This window comes from Phaethon aethereus (genome assembly GCF_964289735.1).
Source record: "Phaethon aethereus genome assembly, chromosome: 1".
Classification (NCBI taxonomy): domain Eukaryota; kingdom Metazoa; phylum Chordata; class Aves; order Phaethontiformes; family Phaethontidae; genus Phaethon; species Phaethon aethereus.
In genome coordinates, this window is record NC_138575.1 from 64,141,740 (window position 1) to 64,166,048 (window position 24,309).

Genomic DNA, 24,309 nt, shown 5'->3' on the forward strand with positions numbered 1-24,309 from the left:
TTCTTTCATGCTGTTAATAAATGTCAGCTATAACAAAAAGTCTTCTCCAAGGCTAGCGTGGCTGTGCCGTGGCGATTCAGTTTCTTCAATGCTCAGTTGTTCAGAAACATGTTTCAGTTGCTCTCTCTTGCTAGTAGTCTTGCTTGGGAAAGGCATGTTAACTGATCTGTTTCCCTACAAGTGTTTTCCTGTTTCTCATTTGTCTTGTGTGCTAAGTTTTGATAAGAGGAGATTCCTTGCCTCTCCTTTTTATTGTTGGCTTCATAGTATGTTTCCCAATATGTTAATTAGGAAATTCTAATTTGTGAGATTCCTGAAGAGAGATTGTTCCTGTGAAAAATGCTGTGAGCAGACTGCCTCATAAAGTAGGACTATGTAAGTCTTTCCACTCCCATGTATTTCTCTGTCATTTACAGTTGTTTTGTTACCTTTCTAGTTCTCCTATACATATTCCTAGGAAGAATACTCAGGGTTGTCTTTTGGATTATCTATATATTCATTATTTCATATAGCAGATCCTTTTCTGATTTATTTCTGCTATTCTTGTGGTCATGTTATTTACTTACTCTTTTGTTTCTGTTGGTAACTAAGGCTATGAAGTTTCTATAGCCATGCAGAAACTGCAGTTCTTACAGGATGGTCTTATTACCAGGACCTGGGGACTCTAGTATCCACAGCTTCCTTCTCTTAGGTTTGGAGGTTTGCCACATGCATCTTGAGCAAGTAAGAGCACTGAGAAATAGAAGACTTACACTGTAATATCTTGGGTGTTATTCTATGACCGATAACTTGTGGTCTCACAGCACCAACTTCAGCGCTGAGAAAAGATGATGCAACTTTGCTGGAGCCAATAGAATTGAGCTCATTTATGTTGGTCATGAACTTGGCCCCAGGTCTGAAAGCTTAGATGGCAGTGGCTCAGGATAACCTGTTTCCAGTACAGTGCTCTCAGAGAAGTTATTAGGCCTGTTGTATTGCATTAAGGACACGGGAGAAAAGCTTTGGGCAAGTTTCATTTCTCTTAAGATGTTAACAACTGCAATTTCTTTGCTTGTCATGTTTTGAGGATGATGTTAAGGAGAAAAAGACAGACTAGAATTAATTGCTAAATCTTGAGATATTTACACAAGGAAACATACTACTTGATACCATAATTATTCTTAAAACTAGTGCGATTCCGGAATCTCTAGTAAGGAAATTTGCATTGAATTTGCAAATGTTGTGCAGTGGATGCCTAAGAACCTGTTGGAAAGGGACAGAAGAGTGCATGGGGGAGGGTTGTGGTTGTTTTTGTTTGGTTTGGTTATTTGGCTGTTGGGTTTTTTTTTTAATTTTAAATGGTGCTTCTGATGCCTTTTTTTCCTTAGTAGTTTTGCCAGTGAATTGTCTTCTGGAAGTTCTGTGGGTCTAAATTATAGCAGAAGTGTGATCTTTGCTACTATACAGTGACTTTTTTACGGGGGTTTTTTTTAGAAGACTTCTCTTTTTCCAAGTGTGGTCAAGGCAATAACACTTGCACATTGTAAAGACAAATGGTAGTTAACTTATTTGAAGCCTCTACTTAAAGTACTTGAACTTCTGTTGCATCTCTTTCTATGTCCTTTTTCTTTTCATGTTTTCAGCTCTTGGTGGACGCCTAGTTTCAGCCCCAAAGACTGGGATAGCTGGGACTGTTCTGTTCTCTTTTCCAGCTTTTCTGCAAAATCTCATTTTTCTGTGAAAATGCATTAACAGGTTCTCTCTCACGTGACTTGATTTGCCAAGTGATACACGCTGTGAGTACCACTAAATGCCTTCATATCCGACTGTGCAAGAGCTCTTCAGTATTATTTGCATATGTATATACAGCTGTTTTAAAAATTAACCGTGTACAAGCATATTGTTATGATCTGGCCTTGGAGCAATGAAGTTGTTGTTTTGTGAGTTCAATACTCAGTATTACGCGGGTTGAAAATCTCATCTTTTCAGAGTTTTCATCATGCTTTGTATAACAAAAGTCTTGTAAAGTAACTTCTCAGGGGCTGCTTTTAGGTGTTGCAGGATGGGACTTCCATTTACTCCTTGAAGTAATACGATTTTGGAGAAACAAACCTGCTGACCTGAACAACTTAAAGCTCAGTCAAGAGTATTTTTCCTTTGTCAACACGGCACAGTTAAGCATATGTGTCAATGAAGAGAGTTCCTGTGGATAACTGGGTTACTAGGATACAGCGTAGGCTCTGTTTTAATTGGGCCAGTTACTCTTCTCTTCAGACTCTCTGTCGTTTCATTGCTTCTAGAGATTTTGTGGTGATAGCGTGATTTAAGAAATAAAAATTATTTTAAGGATGTATTTTTTGCTAAAATTATTTGTATACCTTGGGTGCAAAATACTACTCACTGATATGTTATCTGCATAAGAGAGAGGCTAGTGTATGTTTAATTGGTCTTTTCAAAAGCTTCAAAGATCTGCGTTTTGGAAGATGCTACAGTGTTGAGCATAAACAGAAAGCTTCTCAATCATTTGGATGAAAACTGACACTGGCTCTTCAAAGACTAAAAATCAAGTTGTTGTGCAGAGAGCAAGTAAAAAAAAAAAGGCGGGGGGCAAGGGGGAAAGAAAACTTTTTTGTTTTAAAAATTTTTAAAATGACCTGGTTATCGTGATGAGCAAATCTGATGAGAGTTTTTCTTAGAATTAACATTTGTAAAGCTGATTGAAGTTTGTGTGTACTTTATCCCTGACATAAGGCTTTCCATATGGTGATGTCATGTACAACTGAATGCCAAAAAAGCTCCCAGCAAAAGCTACACTTCGAACTACAATTTGATTTGCAGTTTTGTATGTGTGCATGGCCAGCCAGACGGTCACACTAGAGCACTGAGCTCTGCAGGAAGCCGTTGCTTTCCTGAACTGTGGTTGATGGTCTGGAGGAACATGTAGTGGCCATAGGAGGCTTCTGTATGGGAAACATCTACCTTTCTTCACCCTGAGATGTTCAAAATTGTGTCACTTTTCATGGCTAATTTGCTTTCTCCCCTCTGCATGTGGACATCTCTGCTCGGAGAAGTTCTAGAGAGTGACTGTTAGCACAAAGCATCGTGGTGCTGTAAGAGCTTTATGCAGTTCCACAAGTGAGGATTTCTGTATTGTTTGGGTTTGCAGGTGTTGTGTAGGCTCTGTGAACTGTTCTGTGCATGAGTTTTTTTCCCAGCCCTCTTGTTAGCAAAGCTGTGGTTTTTCAAAGGTAATAATACTGTTTGAGAGGTGGATCTCACCAGGTGCTTGTGTTTGTGGAGTGGGTAGTGGGCTGGTTCTCCCTCTCCCCATCTGTATGCTGTCCTGTTCTTACTGCCTGATGTGGTTTTTTTCTGTTACAAAAAGCTTCGCTTGGGTTGTGAGGTTTTTCCTCTCTTGTATGAAACAGAATGTGTTACAGTGGTACTAGATAAAGCTAAGCTGTGGTTTTTTTCTTTTAATCTACTATTTACTGTAAACTACTACAGGGTCCTGTTCTGCCTCAGCAGTGGCTATGTTCGGAAGATTCCTGGATCAGAACATAGATTGCAAGTTCTCTGATGAGGTGTTCCATCGGCTGTGCAGTGGAAATTTGGATCCCAGACTGCCTACAGCTCTTTAACATGATGATTATCAGCAAAAGTGTCCTAAAGGAAGTTTTGAGGGTTTTTTTAATGTTGGATAAGGACGAAAACGTAAATGCTACTGCCTGGTATTATAGGTTCATTGGTATTGGTTTTCAAATGCAATACTTGATGTGTGTCATGATGTATTTTTCGTCTCAGGTATGAAATGCAGTCAGACTGTCTTCTACTAAACCTCTTTCTTTACAAAGTCTTAATCAACTCTGCGGGCAAGCAGGCAAGTCTTTATCTTTGCCCCCTTCCTTTGTGCTTTGCAGCATCTTTTCTCCTCATGCAGAGATGGAAGCTTGTGCTCATTTGCTGTGCAGGAGGGGGAGTTTCTTCTATACTTGGCACCTGGGCAGCAGCAGAGCCACGTGTGTTTGCATGTGGATGAAGAATGACTTCAAGATGTTCCTCTTCTTTCTTGGCTATGTATTGAAACCTGAAGTGTGCAAAAGTGAGTGTGCATGTACGTAGGCACTCACTTTGCATGCTTCCTATTAACACTATTCTTTTTCTCTTAATACAACTTTTTCTATTTGTTACAAAATTTTATCTTCAACTGCAATGCGAAAGAGTGCTGAGACTTAGCATAATTTTTTTCTTTGCTTTCTCTTTAGCCTTTCAGGTGGTACCAGCAGCTTAATTAGTTAAAACTCCTAAGTGTGTGTGGTAAATGATGAGAGATACTCTGTATCTTTTACAGTAAGAAAATGAGCATTTTTGAGAAACATATATTTTGATGATATGTGCCCCTTGCGCAGCCTAAGCGTGCGCTGCCCCGCGGGAGCATTGGGCATGGGTGTGCAGCATGTGCTCCAGGGAGCAGAGCCTTTCAAAAGCCTCCCAGAGCCCCACAGAGGAGTTGGGAGCTGGAGGTCAGGAAGGGAGGACCGGTGCAGGCTCCCATCCCCTCCTCTCCCTGGCTTGTGTGTGCCAGGGGTGATTACTGTCGCTGTTCAGTCCATGCGTAATGCCTCTCAGGGAAGAAAGCAGACAGCTTTTCAGCTGCACACGCTTCTGTGACTGGTATTTTCCTGCAAGTCAGACACCTAAGAAATTTAGTTAGAGGCTTACACAAGAGAACCGTGTAAGTTTTTTGCAATGACCTAATGCATGTGGGCTCTTATTGACAGAAACTGAACTAAATGCTGTTAAATAAATTAGAAAGTTAAGTGTTAAGCAGTATGAGGAAGAGTTATGATTTTTTTCAGATACATTTGCATCTATCATTCTCTCTACCCTGGGGTGGTCTCGTCCTATGCTACGTTCAGTTATTTCAATTTCTTGCTTTCAGGTTCTCAAAGAAAAAGTCAAATAGTGGTGAACAGCAAAAATGTTCTTAAAAGCTTCCCTTAAATGTGATGGGCTACTCTACCCCATAGTAAGGGAGCCATTTCAGGTGCTGAATATTCCTAGTGAGTTCATAGCTTTAATTTTAATAATTTGGGAACTGGTGTTATCTAGCTTGTTAATAGGACATTTGTGGCATCAGTTGCTTCTTTATCTTAAATGCCTCTGTTTGAAACAATGGGAAGCAATAAAAGAGGATTTTTTCTCCTTGCCTAAAAAATAAAGGTACTAAAATTTAATTTTGTAGATCATTGTGTTAGTACACAGAAGTTTGGGTTTTTTTAAGTGGTGTATGTTTTGAACTGGTTTGCTGCTAGTCTGCTGGCGCTTTCTGATGTTTGCAAACTCTATTAGCTGTTACTTAGTTTCTCAAAAATAATAGAGCAAAAATTACCAGTTTTATTCTCAAGGTGTAATTTTATCATAAGTAAAGGCTTCTCTGTTGTGTTCATCATTGTCATGCCTGTACCTATCATCTACAATTTAACATCTTCATAGTACAGGAGATTACCAACAGTTTAGTAGATGTTGATAGTTGTGATAGTGTACAATTGCCACATTTTAATAGCAGAGTGGAGAAAAGTGATGCAACTTTTTTGAAGTCGCATGAGAGATCAGTGGCAGAGGTGAAATTACATCTTGCATCCTGCATTTAAAAATATATGAAAGTATATTTATTTTAAATAAATAAAATATGAAAATATGAAAGCATATGAATATATGCATATATTATCACAACATTATTTGAAAAATGATATTTTTAAATTTCTTATGGAGAATAGAACAGACATTACTTTTCAGCACTGCAACTACAGGAAGGATGAAAACTACATCCCTCTAATTGCTTTCTGGAAAAATGGCTAGTCTAGTTCCTGGTTTATGAAAACAGAATTTTCTGGCAAGCTGATGCGGTATATTTTTGTCACCAAAGAAGTCTATAGTCTGCAGCAGTCCTTTGCTGTAGTCATGGGAAAGTGCTGTGCTGGTGTTATGGCCCTTCCCGAATTCACACAAGTCTGTGCCAGCGTTAATGGTGCACGGCTGTGCTCCTGTAAATACAGATTTGGCAGTTGAAGGGGTTGTCGTGTTGAGTGACAGGTTTCGCTAGTTATGAATTTTGTTCACTCTCTACCTGTTTTCAGGGGCAGCAGAAGCAGCAGAGAGTTCATCACCCTGAGCCCATGAGCGCATTTCCTATGCTGTCACAACTCCCAAGCCCAAATGTCATTGTCAGAGCTGAGGCATTGTACTGGTGCCATCTGTGCCTTCGGTGGCCCCTGCCACAAGTGCTCTTCTTTCCTTCCCTTTGCTGTAGCTTGGGATCACAGTTTTGCTTCCTAAGCTCTCTATTCTTTTTCATAATGTTATCAGCTTGGCGGAGTTTGGCTTGTCTGATTGTCATCCTGTCACCGTTGCCTAGCTCAACGGCAGTACAGTTGCTGGATGGCGAAACAGTCACCCAGCAACAACAGCTGTGCAAACAAACAAGTCAGCATTGATATTCATCAATAGCTTTGTGCAGTCGTGGCATTGAGAAACATCAGAACATGTGCAATCTGTCTGCTTTCTTTGTCCCACAGTATAGCCAGATCGGCTGCTCTGCGCTGATGAGGGTGTGATTGTCATGCCTTCATCTCCTTCCCTTTTTCCTTTGCTTTTCTTTCTTCTTTGTGGGCTGTCTGGCTGCTCCCAAGCACGTCTGCCGCGCATCCCATCTGCTCTCGATGAGAGGCGCGCACAGTCCTGACAAGCAGTATTCAAGTAGTACACAGTTCTGGAGATGACAGAAAACAATAATTTGTATTATTAATGGCATGTCACTAATGCTCTCTGCTTCTAAAATGTTGAGCAAAGCAAATAGCGTGGAACATTGGCTTGTGAACTTGTTGGTGATTGTGTTTTTTTCTTTTTCAAAATCCTGTGTAGAATCATAGAATCATGTAGGTTGGAAGAGACCTTTAAGATCATCGAGTCCAACCATTAACCTAACGTTGCCAAGTCCATCGCTAAACCATGGCCCTAAGCACCACATCCGCAGGTCTTTTAAATAACTCCAGGGATGGTGACTCAACCACTTCCCTGGGCAGCCTGTTCCAATGCACAAGTGAATTTCTCTTACTCCACTTACCTTAAGTAGCAGTGCTCTTACTTTGTCTTATAGCCTGTAACTTTTTCAAGACATGGTGTGTTTTCCTTAAAAAAATGAAACATCTTTTTCAGAAGTTGTGTTCGTTCCTTCCTGGTATCAGTGGCAAGATTCCTTAAGTTAAGAGGTAGAGGTGTATGATAAAATTGTTATTCACTATTACTTTATGTCTTTCGAGGAAAAAATATTAGCAGACTGTCAAGAAAAAACTAATTCTAAAGTCAGAATGAATTTAAAGTCAAGATTGCCCTTGCCTCTTATGCATGTCTATTGGTCAGCTTATGATGGTGCAAGTAACTCTTAGAACATCTTTCTGTGATGTGTAGTCACTTCCATCAGGATCTTGCCTTGTGACGGCTCCCCCACCAAATTGAACAATCATAACGGGATCTCTCTGTGAGTGACGGAAGATGGTGATACACACCATAGGCATGTATAGGCAGTGAAACAGTTTTGTTTGTGGAATCACCTCTAGCTTTGGGTCAAAGATTTGTGGAGATACGTGATCAAAAGTGCAGTTACGAATTAGTATGTATTCACCTTTGCCGGTCATATTAACTGTCATGTGTAGCAATTCCACTTTTGGCACGCTTACTGTGTTGAAGCTAACACAGCTGTCTCACGTTACTGCTGCAGGGATTCACAGCCTGAAGCCTTGGTGAACAAGAGGAACTGTTTGCCTGCAACTCGGAATTCACTGTAAGCAAGCGCTAGGTGTCCGAAGTGTGACCAAGGTGGACAGGATTTTACAGGGCTGGCTAAAAGGAATTGTGCATGTGTGTAGGGAGGGAAGTGATTCATTTTGGCAGTTTGTTTCATGGCCTTGTAAGTCTTTTCCTTTAGTAACGCCCTGCTTACTCAAAATGTCACAAAGAGAAAAATAAAGGCTGGAAGCCTAAGTCAAAGGAAGGAGTGAGGCTAGGGAGACTTTTAGCGAGGAGAAAACATTGAACAGCTTTTGGTCAGCAAATGAGGCTGGCTCAGGGTCCGTGTTTCTATTCTGTGGTTGCTAGAAACTGCTTTGTCCGTTACCCCCATTAACTGCTTGTGAAAGCTGTTATTCCATAGTTGATGCGCTGTGCTGTGTTCAAATAGCTGACTGACATGGAAGAAGTCAAGAATGGACTTGTGTATTTGTCTTACATAGCTTTTGTAAAAGCCTTCCTTTTCTTTTCCTTCCTTTTCTTTTCTTTTCCTTCCTTTTCTTTTCTTTTCCTTCCTTTTCTTTTCTTTTCCTTCCTTTTCTTTTCTTTTCCTTCCTTTTCTTTTCTTTTCCTTCCTTTTCTTTTCTTTTCCTTCCTTTTCTTTTCTTTTCCTTCCTTTTCTTTTCTTTTCCTTCCTTTTCTTTTCTTTTCCTTCCTTTTCTTTTCTTTTCCTTCCTTTTCTTTTCTTTTCCTTCCTTTTCTTTTCTTTTCCTTCCTTTTCTTTTCTTTTCCTTCCTTTTCTTTTCTTTTCCTTCCTTTTCTTTTTCTCCCAGTTGGGACTACTTGAGAGAATAGTATTTGTTATGCTGCAAAACATTGTGCATGGGATCTGTAAAACAAAGTATATAATCACAGAACTTATATTTGATTAGGTGTGATTAGTGGTACAATGGTATTAGCTTCGTGCATTAATTCTTGTAGTTGTGCTTTTCAGATCAGCAGATTCAAAACTTATCAAGTCAGTATGTCAGTGCTTGAAAAGTTGTGTCAAGGAATTTAGCACACAGACCAGGGAGGAGGGATGAGTACAGCCGTTTATCACCTTTGGAAAGAGTTGTTAGGCTGACAACAGTGTGTAACAGATAGGTGACCTCTTCCTGCAAGATCTACCAGGTTACTGGGTTCAATGTATCCTCTAAAGGGTTACAAATGTAGTTACAGTTGAGCGGTGTACTCACCGTCTGGCATTTTCTACTGTGTATGCTCCTTTTTATGTTAAACTGGTCCCTGGTGGTTTAACAGAGTGGGATTCCTGACCCCCCAACATTTTTAATGTGCATTGTCAGTAGGTTCCAGCAGCATTGCGTGGACAGTCCCATATGAAAACAGGATGATCAGGTGGGATAGATAATTCAAGGATGAAGGTTTTGTGTGTATCCGTGAAAAATATCCTGCAGCAATTTTCTATGATTTCCTTTAATATTCATCTCTGAAGGCTACTAATCCAGTCTTGACATTTCAGAAGAGTACTCAAGCAATAAGCAACCTTTGCAAAACATGGCCGTGATTGGAAAATCTCATGTACAGATCTTCTCTGTAGCCCAAGAACATTTTTGTGAGAGAGGAAGAATTATAGTCAAGTTATGCAAATTATATTCATGTATGATTTTGCAAGTATCTTGTTAAAATACCTGGTAAATTTTTAGCTCTTTCTCCTTCATGTTTGAACATGGCTATTACTATTTGAATTCTGCAGGCTGGAGCAGTGAAAAGTTTCATTGCAGGTGGCCTATAAATAACTCCTGCAGTAGGCTGTGAATAAAGGTGGCAACTGTGTAATGAAGCAATTTGTCACTGACTGCTAAAACGCCAGAAGTTAAATGAATGGCTGAAAATACAACTGCTGGACTTGTTAGCAAATTCTTGCAGTTGATAACCAGGATGACACTTGCTTTACGTAAAGGGAACCCCTCTTTATCTCTCATAAGTGTCACCCCTTTTGTGATACTGGCAGGATCTAGTTTTTGAAACAGATCTGCTAGTGAGCCTAATATTAAGAAATAATAAAAGCAGAGGAAATGAAGTGATACTAAAGGAAAGTGGAAGACCTAAAGTTACGCAGAATTTTTCCCTGCGTTGTTCCTTGTTACCATTTCTGGTGCGTTTACTTTGTGTGACCATATGCACTGTAGCCTTGCATAGGTAAGAGGGACACTATCTGTCCTTCCATGGGGCTCGCTGGAGTGCCTCTGTAGAGGGATGAGCAGGTGCAGGGCGAGGGGAGCTCGTGGTGTCCTGCTCATTTCCAGGGAATGGAGTTTCACAGGGAATTGTACTATTTGTGCTGACTCTCTCATGGAGGTTTTTCACTTACTGAGAGGTTTTGTCTTAGCCCTTGAATTCTGGGCAGTTGTCTCCAGAAATACTGTGTGTGAGGTTTGCTCATTGTGATCTTACTGCTTGTGCTAATCTGGTGGTTTTTGGGTTTTGTTTTCTCTCTCTCTCTCTCTCTTTAGATGAGAGATCCTTGGAGCAGCAAAATTTTTCCTTTATCTCAATGGACTCAAAGGTGCACCAAAGCATATCAGGCAGCAAGACACAAATGACCTTAGCAAGAAGTACTTTGGAGTCCCAAGAAAGTAATTTCCTTCAAATAGTTTTAACATCAGTTACCACTCCCTTCGATGTGACTTTATTTAACCAAGGAGAAATGGTCAGGATTTCAGAAGGGAGAAGTACGCCGTTGGTACATGTCTCCATAACAAGCAATGAGGCATTCTTAAGTGACGATGAATTTATTAGCTCATTTCCAAAGGCACAGTTGACTCCTCCGCTGAAGTCTTTTCCTGTTTTAACAGATGATCACTCAGTTAATACAGTAGAGCCACCAAGAGAAATGTTAGAAACTGTGTTGCTAACACCTTCATTATCTGTCCTTTTTTCACCATATCTCTCAAAAACAACACAGCAAAAGACTCCGTTGAGCACTGTCCCTGAACATGGTGACACTCTTACAGAACTGAAGCCTTTTGTACCAGATAGTGAAATGCTGACTCCAAGCAGAGGCTTGCTGTTGTACCCTCCAAATACAGCTTCTTATTTCACTTCCATTCCTTCAGAGGCAGGAGTTGCAGTGTGGGAAAACATAAATGCAAGTTTAATGGCTCTGCCTTTTGGGGCTGCTTCAGAAGGGTCACCTTATCTCAAGCTGCTGGATAAAAATAGCCCTATGACCCCAGATGCCATGGCACAAAGTACAGACCCGAATGGTGACGTTTACGCCGATGCAAGTAACAGGGTAGCAGAAACTCTTAGTGTAAGGACCTACCCTAGTCCAAGCATTCTCCAGGCCATGCCGGCTTCAGCAGCCAGTGCTGACCCTGCTTTGTTTCCTATTAGTCTTCCATTTGTGTCTTTCCCGCTTCACTCAGCTGCCATTTCCACAGACTCTAATATGGTTCTTAATGCCAGCCTGTTTACACATGAATTCTCCAGTACACCACCAAATTTGCCTGCCAGTTCAGAAATACCAAGTCAATCGGAGCTTGTTAGTGAGCTCATGAGTCCAGTGCCTTTCATGAGATCATACAGTTCTTGTCTGTATTGTGACTCAGTTTCACTTCTGCCAGACGCAGGCTTTTCCCCAGAACATGATGTGGGCTCAGGCGATTATGTTGAAACTTTGTCCATCAAAGCCTCTGAAGCACAAGGCATAACTCCATTTACAACTATAATTACTGATGGGTATGAATTAGAGGAGCCAACACCTGAGATTTTTGATACTTCTTTTCCATCAAGACCAGTTGTTTCATTTTCTTCAAGATTTGCAGAAATCCCCGACTCAAGCATGTTTTTATTAAGCACTACAGACGCTGTCCTTAACACTAGAACACCCATAACAATTTCTGCTTCCTATTATCAGCTCCCTGGAGGAACATCACGGAACATCTCTGCCCAGTTTTCGCTTCCTATTATGGAAACAGTTTCATTGACACCAAGCACTCATGTAGAACTTCCTAGTGCCACGACCATTCTGCTTGACTCTGCCTTCATCCCAAGTGAGCCAGTAGCATCGTTTGCAGTCAGCCGTACAACTTTGCTGGAGTCTCTAGAATTAATGCCATCAGAATCTGTGGTTTTGCTTGACAAGACATCTACAAGGGAAGAACAGTCTTCAAATATTTCAAATTTTCCTTCCAGTCTTCTATCAACACCATTTCTTATTGAACCTAGCTACTTGTCATTACCATCGGCTGTGCTAAGTTCTTACTTTGTTACGCAAAGTGATTTATCAACACTCTTACCTCAGACCTTGCTGACTGGGACATCAGTACTTTCTGAGGATGTTTCCAGCTGGGAGTCAGCTACCACTGTCAGCTCTGCCACTGGTGCTGAGGTTTCTCAGTTCCCTTTTGGCCAAACATCATACTTTCATTCAAATGCATCCTCTTTTCCAGGTGCACATGTTCCTGAAATAATGCCATCATCAGGGTTTTACTCTGAATCATCTGTGTTTCTGGAAGCACTTTCAGTATTGGCAGCGGGCTCTGAAGTTGTGTTTACCTCACCTGTTACAGGAACTACCTCTCAGTTGGAGCCTTCACTCTCCGTCTCTCACTCTGTGGTTCCTACCTGGGCGCTGCCCGCTTCCGACACCCAGTCTGATACCAGCAGCATCTTGCTCAATGAAACAAATCTGATCTCTTTGTTTACTACCTTTCCGGCAACTCCTGTCTTAAATGTTTCTTCATCTCTGCTCTCAACTGATCCAGCTTCTGATGAGGATATTGGTGCTACAGTTAACCCCACGCTGCTTTTAATGTCTCGCAGCGAGGGCAGTGCCCACGCAGCCCTTCCTCCCACAGACCCTGACAACCTGACATCACATGCTGACACCAACAGCGTGATGCGTTCTCCTACAGCATCTCTGTCTGTGATCACATCGTTTGTTCCCACACAATTTCCTCCAACTTCTAGCCCTTCCACTGGATATGAAGTTCCAGCGAGAAGCAGTGTAACTGCTGGTACTGATGCATCGGCTGCTCCCACCACTGTCCCCACAACCACTGCCACCAGTGCCACGGGCAGCCGCAACACAACTGCTGCAGGCAGCTTGGAGAAGTTCTCCTCCACCCCTCTGGCAACCACTACTCCATCTGAACCTGTGGTTGTAACCTCTGCCATGACCACTACCAAGCAAGCCTACGTCTGCGACATCACGGTCCCTGATGCTTACTTAGTCACTGCGGGTAAGATATGCCTAATATTTTTACTTTGTTTTTCACAAGCCACTGTAATGTGAACCCCTAGCAAAATTGCAGGTATGGTATTAGCTAAGTGAACTTTTCAAAGAAAATGGTGTAAATTTAGACAAACAGCTGTAAAAGCGTTGATTTATCATTTACTCTTGAAAATAATAGAATTCACTTGAACAAAGTTTGTTGTGATAGTGAGTTACGTATATGTTACACTGCACAGAGAATGAAATTGTCTTCTAAAGTTGCTGATGCGTATATATGAGTATACCAAATTAGAGGTTCCTTTATCATTTCATGGCTTCTAAGTGAACATTGCTGTCATGGTACTGTTCTGCCAAACTATTAAATGTTCTGACTGAGTAAGTTTCTCCTTTCAGTTGTTGCTGCTGTTGGTAAAAAAACCTGCATGTGAGGTAATGTTGCAATGTGAAAGAGGATAATTGCTTTTAAAAATGTTTGGGTTTTGTTACTGTTTTTATAACTTCACCATACTAGCTTATGTTTATATTTTCATTCCTCCCATACTTACTTCAGTTGGATTTGGTGTGTTTGTAACCAGAAAAAGTGACATTAGTGTGTTTCAAAATTAATTTTCTCATCATCTCTGTTTGCTTTTTTGGTGTTTTCCTACCTCTTCCTAGCTTGTTAACAAAACAATACCCTGGGCTAGTGACCTAGTCCAGGGCAGCTGCAGAAGTGCTGTGTTTTCTGTAGTAGGCAACACATTTTGCCCTTAAGATTTGCTTGTAATATGTAAAGCAGAATGAGCATAATCTCATCCTCCAGATATGAAGTTGAGCTGGCTATGCTGGTGATAAGGAAGGTTTTTTTGAACCTGTGATTTGAGTAGTTTTGTAGGCAAGTTACTGATGGAAAGTGAAAGCAGGATGACAACATGACGCTTCAGTTGTTTCCTTGACCATAGTCACAGTCTCAAATGTGACTGTAACAGACATAACATCCATAGGGATGTGGGGTTTTTAAAGCAGTTTCTTACTGGATGTACATCCCTTTCAGTAATCAATGTCAAGTTTGTTTACTTTTCTTTAAGAGAAAAGTAGATGCATATTTTCTGTGGCTTTTTTCTGACCTCATCTGCATTCCATGCGTTGCCTACAAAACTTTAACCGTGCTAGGATAGCAGGCTCATTGTGCACAGGTCGGAGTGGATGTGCTGTGACTTTCAGATCCAATTTGAATGCCTCAGTGGCTCTTTAGAAGGTTCTTTTATTAGAATTCTAAAGACATTAGATATGGAAAAACAAAACAAGAGAGAAAGTAAACCTGGAGTTCCTTAAACTGTATGTATGTCACTTTTTAGGATACAGTCACACCTTTACCTGTTTCCTTGCCATCATATCTGTTTGATGCAGTTGATCTCATTGCCTGCTTTTTCATGCATTGCACAACTGAAAATGCAGCTTTGCACCAAATCCCAGGAGATGAAGCTAAAATGTATTTACTGACTGACATTAATTTCCAGTGCTGGCCCGAAGAGCTGTTCTACAAAATGTCAGTGAATCCATCAGAGAAGTGCTCAGAGTTCAGTTCAGGCGATCAGTAGAGCTAGAGGTAAGTGGTACAAAGTGTGTACAAGTACTCTTTGATCGATACAGTACAATAGTGGTTTTAGTTCACAGGCTGAAATGGTGATTTAAAAACAACCCATGTGGTACTATATCAGAGACACGTTTATTCTAACTTAAATGTTAGTCATGTTTGTTTTGTTTTTTTTTCAAAGTGAATATGACATCAGCTTTTTTACTTTTAGAATGTCTTCACTTTCTATGACAGACCTTTCTTGTTTTTGCCAGAGGTGAGCAAGCAGTGCCCAGTCTCTACTGCTCACGTCCTTTCACTGATGAATTGAAACTGAACTGAAAAGCTTTTACTGTTTGAAATACCTGTTAAAGAGTTTTGTTTCTTCTGCTAGCTGATTATATACTTAGCACCTTAAACAAAACAAAACGATCTACAAGAAAGGACGGGAGGACTATCCTGGGAACTACAAGCCTGTCAGCCTGACCTCCGTACTAGGGGAGATTATGGATCGGTTTGTCTTGAGTGCTCACAGGGCATCTGAAGGACAACCAAGGGACCAGGCCCAGCCAGCATGGGTTCATGAAAGGCAGGTCCTGCTTGACCAACCTGATCTCCTTCTATGACCAGGTGACCCGCCTAGTGGATGACGGAAAGACTGTGGACGTTGTCTACCTGGAATTCAGTAAAGCCTTTGACAGCGTCTCCCACAGCATTCTCCTGGAGAAACTGGCGGCTCGTGATTTAGACAGGTTTACTCTTCGCTGGGTAAAGAACTGGCTGGATGGCCAAGCCCAGAGAGTTGTGGTGAATGGAGTTAAATCCGGCTGGTGGCCGGTCACAAGCGGTGTTCCCCAGGGCTCAGTTCTGGGGCTGGTCTTGTTCAATATCTTTATTGATGATCTGGATGAGGGGATTGAGTGCTCCCTCAGTAAGTTTGCAGATGACACCAAGTTGGGTGGGAGTGTTGATCTGCTGGAGGGTAGGAGGGCTCTGCAGAGGGATCTGGACAGGCTGGATCGATGGGCAGAGGTCAACTGTATGAGGTTTAATAAGGCCAAGTGCCGGGTCCTGCACTTCGGTCACAACAACCACATGCAACGCTACAGGCTTGGGGAGGAGTGGCTGGAGAGCAGCCCGGCGGAAAGGGACCTGGGGGTGCTGGTTGACAGCCGGCTGAACATGAGCCGGCAGCGTGCCCAGGTGGCCAAGAAGGCCAACAGCGTCCTGGCCTGAATCAGAAAGGGTGTGGCCAGCAGGAGTAGGGAAGTGATTGTGCCCCTGTACTCGGCACTGGTGAGGCCGTACCTCAAATCCTGTGTTCAGTTTTGGGCTCCTCACTACAAGAAGGACATTGAGGTGCTGGAGCGTGTCCAGAGAAGGGCAATGAAGCTGGTGAGGGGTCTCGAGCACAGGTCTTCTGAGGAGCGGCTGAGGGAACTGGAGTTGTTTAGTCTGGAGAAGAGGAGGCTGAGGGGAGACCTTATCGCTCTCTACAACTACCTGAAAGGAGGCTGTAGTGAGGTGGGTGTTGGTCTCTTCTCCCAAGTAACTAGGAATAGGATGAGAGGAAATGGCCTCAGGTTGCACCAGGGGAGGTTTAGATGGGATATTAGGAAAAATTTCTTTACCGAGAGGGTGGTTAAGTATTGGACCAGGCTGCCCAGGGAGATGGTGGAGTCACCATCACTGGAAGTATTCAAAAAACCTGTGGATGTGGCACTTCAGGACATGGTTTAGGTGGCGCTGGATTAATGGTTGGACTTGATGATCTTGAAGGTCCTTTCCAACCTTAGTGATTCTGTGCAAACCTTCTGCACAGCCTTGTGCTGTTTTATATTGTGAGGCCATCAACACTTGCTGGGGAAGTGGTAGAATTCCAAATACAGGTAGAATTCCAAATACAGAATGAAAAAGGCAGGGGGGGAAAAAAACAGGTGTGCAATGGTAAGATGTTATTTTTAAGCCTTCAGATAGGTATGACTCCTGTCTTTCCCCCACTCACAGGGCTAGGAATTGCTGCACTCTTGGGTTTTTTTGAAAGCTTCCTCTGCTTTGATGTTCAAGGAATCAGCTTTGAACAATATTTCAGTGTTGTTTCCCAACCTCAAAGTGAGTGTCTGGTTGAGATGAGGTTTAAAGGCTCTATTCCCCTACCTTGTCTCAAATCCTCTGTCTGCGAGGAAAAGACTCTAGAGGTAGTTTGGGGATACCTTTGTTGTATAATCAGATATTTCAACACTGGGGACAAAATGAAATGTTTTAATGGAATTACTGGTGTAGGTGCAGATTCAGCTGCACTTGCAATTTTTCATGTCTGCGTTCATCCAGTTGTGATAGCCCAGCACCACATTTTCTTACTTCTTTGAAGTCTATGATCTCATTTTCATTATGAGGTTTACTCAAGTAGCAGTTTGAATTTTGAACATAACTTGAGTTTCTCCATGCATAGAATCCCTTTCTGCCTCTAACTTCTGCTTGCCAGTCTGTGTGGGGAAACAGTGTTTTGACAGCTCCTGCCGTAATCACTGCACCCAGTAATTAAACAACTCCTGTCTGATGTTTGTGAATACACCTCTCTACTACCCAGTCAAGATAGGAGTGTTACAAAATTCTGCCAAACTTCAGCCACAGTGAGCTGCTGCTATAAATTATGTTTAGTTTATGTCCTTTTAACCATCCCTGCCTGTAAGCTTTTTAGGGTTTTTCTCTAAATAAGAGTTTCCTTCTGGTCTGTGAATTATACCTTCAGATTGTGCAAACTGGCATAGTCAAGTAGAATTCAAAAGTTCATGATGATAGAACTACACTAATTTTCAATGACCTTGGACGCCTCAGTAATATGGAAGTGTTTGCCCTCTTAATAGTAACAGCAGTAAGACAAAATCTGTTGCTATATATTTGAAGATTGATTGGAGCCAACATTTGATATCTTGCTTCTTTATATCTTTGCCCTTTAAATTCCTTCATTTCATGCCCACTATTGCCTTGTAAAATTCTCAATAGGATATTTTGGCCCTAAGGCTGCTCAGAAGCAACTGTTTTTATAAACAAAGCAGTTAGTCCAGCTTCATTCTTTGCAAATTCTTTTTTATCAAAAGGAGAAAACATCTCTGTGGAATCAGTTATGCTTATTTTATGCTAGAATGCTGTTATCACATGTGTTCTCTTTGTGATGCCATGGGTATGGGTTTTGCACTAAAAATAATCACTAGCAAATGTCTTAATCTCTAATGGTGAAGTAATAACAAAACTTATTTTAAATAAAGAGCTGCCTATAGTATTGGCACGTTTAATGGTGATGTATTGCAAAATTTTAAACAGAATTTGTCTATGTTGTTAAACCTAATTAATCAAACAGACCTGCCTTTTGTTAGTTGAGAGTAGCCAGGAACCGTGTGTACAGTTGCAAGTTATGGTAAAGCAGTGCACTTCTCTAAGTTGCTTTTTTACTGTGTCTCCTATTACAGCTCACAGATGTTGTTCCCTTGCTGTGATGTAATGCACAGTAAATGAGGAGACAGTCTTGTTAAATTTAACTTGGTAATAATGTATGCTTTAAAAATAAAATCCATGGCAACAATGGATGTAACTGCTGCTCACTTGAAGTACAAACTAAGTTTAACACTGAAAGGGGAATTAAAACATTTTTTCCAACTTTTTCAGTTGAAGCGTTGGTCTCTGCTTCTTTATTATTTCAAATATTCTGAGTTGTTGAAGTGGAAAAAAAAAAAGGCAGAAGCTTGAATCCTGCCTAATGAAAAAAAAACCCTTTTGTCAATTTTTTCCTAGCAAAAGTCCTTACAGCAAAGTGAGAATAACCTAAAATTTTAAAGTTCTTTCCAGCTGGTGTCAATGTATTGCATCTCTAAAAGAATAAAACCCTATTGTTTGAATGAGAGCAATTTTTGTCAACTTTCTCTAATGTAAACCTTATGACACTTGGGTAAGATCTGTTATACAATGTTCCCTTGACTTAGCTTTGTTGCACTGGGGTATGACATAAAATAGCATTCTCAGCGCCTTGCTGCCAGGACCCCTGGTGCCATTCAGTTCATGCCAACAGGAAAAAGCTCTTTGCCAGCCTCGTTTGTGCTTGGAAATTTTTCATGCAGTATAATGTATACCTCAGCCACTTCGTTGCTATATTTAACGTGGGGTTTTGGGCCTGTCCTTGGCATATTGGTTTCTATAATCCAAAATCAGTAAACGTCTGCCTTCAGAATAAGGAGATCAGTTCATTGTCAGGCAGTTATATATTTTCAAAGATGCCACCTTGTGGACTTGTGCTGGCTTCATCGCTGCTCACTGCTGCCGAAATGCTGGCTGGTGCCATTTAGGCGTGTAAAAACAGTGAGAGAATTGTTGCCTTAGTATCCTAACGTGCATAGAAGCAGAAGCTCTCTTTCATTTTTAAGGCCTGTGAGCCTTTGTAGCCCATCTTCAGGAAGTTAAATGCTCTCTGCTGACTCTTTACAGGATGCTTAATAAGGTGGTGGTGAGGAAATCGATGGTTTATGCTTTCTGCCAGATGTTTACACAACATAATAGAGTGTGGGCATGGATTAGATTGTAGCAAAGGTGCATCTAATAAAATATTTTAGCCTACAATAACCAATAGCAAATGCTTACGGAACATCTTAAGGGACAGAGTAAGCATACAGTGATGTTCTCCCCAAATACTCTTCTAGCCTCTACTAAATAGAGGCTTGAAAACTTTCTGTACTATAAGTGCTCTCTCTTGTGAGGGTAGCTTTGAAGGAGATTGTGTCCTGGGACCTGCAGAGTTGGATTAGCCGTGGCACTTTGGAGAAGGGGTAGCTTAACTTGAGGCGTTGTAAGGGTTCTCTGCTCCTGCTGAAGGCTTCCGCTTTTCCTGCAGGAATGGCTCCAAAGTGCACATGGAGCTTTGCACGCTTCTTCAGCTTTAAGTTAAGATAAGAAATTTGTATTTGTTTACTTTAACAAATGGCACTTCTAAATGTGGTGGTTCAGCTAGCTAATTTGTTAGTGTCTAACTGTCCTGGCAGTGAGGTGAATCCTCCCAAGAGTGTGTTGGATGGACAGCTGGGTTTGTGAACTGTTAGGGCTGTGCCGAGAGGAGCTACTCTCATTCACAAATCAAGAGTCATGAGCTGTGCTCATCTATCCTAGACAACTTTGCAAACCTCGCTGTGAACTAGCTTGTACACAGCATCATGCTGGCATGGCTGTATTATTTCTGTCACCTGAATTAGGTTGTAGAGAGCTAACTCTAGACAACCTTGCAATATCTCAAGCAGAAGTAGCGCTTTTTTTTTTTTTTTTGACCTGTAGTGGTTCTCATCTACCTATCCCAAAGTTACACTTAAAAGTGGTTTGCTTGGGTGGGTTTATTTATTTATTTACATTCTTTGGGAGTTCACTCTTCTGCTGCAGTGAAGCACAAAAGAGAAACAGTGTTAGCTGTTAAGATGAAAAAGTCAGTGCAGAATTTCAGGGGGGTGTTCAGGGCAGGCTGCTTTCATTGCATCTATGGAGCACTGCAACGGGTCAGAGACTCTTATGCACTAACTCTAGTGCTTAAGTATATGCTGGCTATACGATGCTTCTCTTCCTCAGCATATGTTGCTTTAGAAATCACCAGCAAATTGTCACTGAGATTTGTAATTCTAATTCCTCTTTTTCTTGCCTTTTAAGTAGTCTCTTTTGCAAGTAATGGGCAACTTTCTTTTGGCATGTCTTACCCATTATGACTGCTGTTTCCATTTGACAAACTGAAGCTGCAGAGATCATTTCATCCTGAGATAAAAGGATAAAATTTCAGATAAGAAGAACTGAAAAAAGCTATGCATATTATTCATATCAAACAAATTTGAGTTCTGTGGGTCTAAATCCATTTAATGTGAAAGCTGGATGCTGCATATATTTGTGGACTAAGAAGGAAGAATGGAATAATGAGCAGCATAGATTATTTTTTTATTTCCTTCTTCTCAGGTAGTTTCTTTTGGTGAAGATGATCTCTGTGAAACACATGTTTTTGGAGGACAGGGAAGAGCTGCTTGCTCCCTCGTCTAAAGAGCAATTGCCATCACTTTACACTGTTGCAGAAATACCAGTAAGGAACCTGTGGGTCACAATTTAAGTAGCACTGTGCATTTCCTATAAGGCTGATCCTGAAGTTGAGGGTATCTAGCTTACCCCTTCACCAGCTCAAAGCCTGCAAGGTGCTAGCATCTCTTCATCTAAGATGTAAATTATATATTTGTGAGGCCATCATGTTGGACATCTCAAAATATTTTAGTGTGACTGCCTTAGGCAAATAAAGCAAACTGGGGGAGTAAACCAAAAAATAATTCTGGGGAAGCAGAACATACTGAGAGAGTTTCTCTGAAGGGGAAAAGACACTGCAATATGTTTAAATACATAAAAGCCTTCAGTTTGTTTTTACTTAGGTGACAGAGAAATGGTGGATATGGTGTCTGCATGGAAACATTCACCTAGATTTATATTTAACGTACAATCTAATTTCTTCTACATGGTGACTAAAGCTCCTCAGGGTTTTAAAGAAGACTCAAAGTCAGGAGATGAATTGGAAAAGGAAAATTGTAATTGTGGTAACTGTGCTGAAATAAGCAGATAGAAGCATTCTCTGGGAGAAAGCATTCTTGAGTATGGAAATTATGTCCATAAAACACAGGTTATGTGTATTTTGCTTCTTGCATATCGCATCTGAATGGTATAGGATGTATTCACTCTGCAGTATATGACTGAAATGCAGAAGCTATGCAGGCGGTTCCGTAAGTAAACAGCAATTTTGTATGGAAACTCTTATGTACTCCAGGGGAATGCAGGGGAGTGCTACTATGCTGGGATGTGATAAATCAAGAAGTGTTGAGATTGGTGTGTTGTACTGAAGAGATTCTAGTAGATGCACCAAGCACAGGGGAGTTACCTCTCTCTGATGCACTGGAGCAGAGGCTGCAAGGCACAGCCCTTATTGGAGTGTTTGTGCTTCTCTGTTCTCGTTGAAAAATAAAGATTACATTTTCTTACGTCTTGATGATGTGGCTTTGAAATGCGTAGGCCTATGTAGGTGTAAAGTGTTGCCAAATTTCACATTGAAGAATTTTTTTTTAATTTCCCCCCCCCCCCCTTTTTTTTTTTAGGTTTATAAAGTATCCCCCAAATTTGCATTCTTGGTGACATCAGGTCCTTTTGTTTACACGGCAATAGCTGTCATAAATGTGCTTATGAACAGCAGTCTTCTTCGTGGTGAGGCCCCCATGATCCTCTCGCTGCATCCTTCTTTCACTGTGCCAGATAACAGATTCCAAGTTCAGACAGGTGAGTTCTTCCTGACACAAAAAGGAGATGTAGCTTCATATGGATTCACACTTCTTCACTTGTGATTAAGTATGCAAGTTTAAGTCAAAATCCTGCGTTCTATTGCTATCAATCTTAATTCTTGGCTGTTAGTGGGATACTTGCCAGATCTGTGGTTGAGAGATGATAAATTGTAAACAGTTAATCCCATAATTTCATTATTTTTTCAGAAAAAAATTTTTGGCACGTTGCAAAATGGGTGTACTTTTTTCCTTGCTTCAAAAGGTGAGAAGAGAAAAAAAATTTCTGTGAAACATCAACTCATAAAATCACAGCACAGCTACTTTATAATGCTTGAGTCAAGTTTCAAATTATGTTTATCTTAAATGCTATTTTTTAGAATTCTCATAATGTAGGAGTATTGGTGAGTAGGAGGATTGATTGCTCATGTATAATGTGAGCAGGAGGATTGCTCATGTAGTATTTGGCTTTCCATGGCTGCCGTATGGCAGCAGTTTGTGTGAAGACCATGACTACTAGTTTTACTAAAGTAAAATACTACCCATATAATAAATTTTGAGAGTCAGTGGTATCATTTAAAATTTTCTTCAGGCGCTATTTGCATAACAAAATGACCTGCCTGGTTGGTTGACTGCATAATGAGGTAGTGTCAGGGATTGAGTCTATAGGCAGAGAGTTAATGAATGTCAGACATAAGTGCTTTTGCTCGCACATGTTTCATGTATTGTTTCTGCTCTGTTAATAACTGTATGGTAAGACATCACTTCTTTAATTGTGCAGCTGTGATGTCTTTTTCCATGGCTTAACATGGTTATATAGATAGACAGTAGACATATTTTCTGTTCTTGAATCTTGTATAACATTGCTGTTAGGGTCTGTAACCTAATCATAGCATTTATTGGGTAAGACTATATCGGGAAATCCACAGGTGTACGTGTAGAGTTAAGGTCTGTGTGCCTGCTTGCGTTCCTCTATGCTCACTCTTTCTTTCTTGTGCTTTCTTTCTCACCTGTAAAATACTTTAAAGTATGTGTATCTAGATTTAAAAGATTGTTTGCTAATTAGGTGTTTTGAAAGTGTTAGACTGATACTAATGTGTATTAACGGACCCAATATGTGGTCTTTTAGGCAAGCTAAATACTGTATTTCAGTCTACAAGAAAGAGATTTGTTGCTTTTTTCCTTAAGATTTTCATTGATGTGTTGGGTACTAAAGATTTCGGTGTGGCTGATTCAGTGTTCAAGTCCTGTAAAATCAGCCACATGTACATAGTGAAGTGTGCAATGAATTTCAGGATGCAATGTGGGTATTTTGTCACTAATACCTTCTGGCAATCTAATTACTGCTGCAACAGATACTAACAAATAGAGAATTTGTGCACCAACACAAAATTTATTTTTACTGTATTTTTACCCAAGGTTTCTCTGAATATGTCCTGAATTCCATTAAAAAGTCATAGCCCTGTAGATTCTCTTGCTTGTTTTGTTCTCTCTCATGGAAGTACTCATCTGTAGGAATAATGTGTACCCTTTGCCTTTAGTCCTTCAGTTTGTGCCTCGGAACGTGGATGTTGGGTTCTGCAACTTTAGCCGGCATATTGAGAAAGGGCTGACAATGGCATTTGTGGAAGTGAGCAAACACCAGGAGTTCTACAACTTCACTGTGCAGGTAAGATTAGCATGGTTTGTCTGTACCTTTTTTCACTGGCTGCCATTTGCCATCTGGACCATGTAGAACTAGGGTTTGTCATGAAGTCAGGATTTTTTCCCCCTACAAAATAATATGGCACTACCTCTGGCTTCAGGCTTTTTGAAAAAATTATCCAAGATGATGATTTATATCCAGAAGCATTATTGAATATATTAGGCTTTATACTTTTTTATATAAAGGCTGCCCCTACCCTTGTCAAAGTCATTCCCATTGGATTTTACTATTACAGAGTAAGGTGTGATTAGAATGTTTTTGTTGGAAGACAACTTTGAGGTCTTATTTGCCATTCAGGGGATCCTATTAGGGAATATAGGACTTAGATGCACTCTGCCATTATGTGAGCAAACATGCTAGTTGCTTCTGTGGTCTAGACAGCAGTATATTATGTCCGTGGCAGCTGCTACTGGAACTTCACATATGAAATGTATTGCATATATGCTGGGTACTGAATCACATAGCAGAGCTTAAAACTCTCTGGAAAGTCAGTAATTCAACTTAATGAGACCAACTCCCTCTTCTGTCTGAATTCTTAAATCTAATCTACCTTTGTTGTAATATCAAAAATAGTGAAAAATTTATAATGTTATTTAACTGGCACCATAAATGCCCATCTGTGGTACCCTAAAATAAAATCGTAGCAGGAAAAATGGCATAAACTTTATAGTGCCTGAAGTACTATAGTTGGGTGGTGAAACACTGGAACAGGTTG

General features: G+C 40.7%; 1 protein-coding gene across 1 annotated transcript in view; it reads left to right on the forward strand.

The window, feature by feature from the left end:
* The window catches only part of KIAA1549, a 151,913-nt gene that overhangs the window by 65,066 nt on the left and 62,538 nt on the right, over window positions 1–24,309 (forward strand). Inside the window, exons 2-5 of the mRNA XM_082014398.1 lie at window positions 10,284–13,016; window positions 14,509–14,597; window positions 21,713–21,890; window positions 23,431–23,558. Of these exons, the coding sequence (XP_081870524.1) occupies window positions 10,284–13,016; window positions 14,509–14,597; window positions 21,713–21,890; window positions 23,431–23,558 (3,128 nt within the window). The remainder of the gene's footprint in view (window positions 1–10,283; window positions 13,017–14,508; window positions 14,598–21,712; window positions 21,891–23,430; window positions 23,559–24,309) is intronic.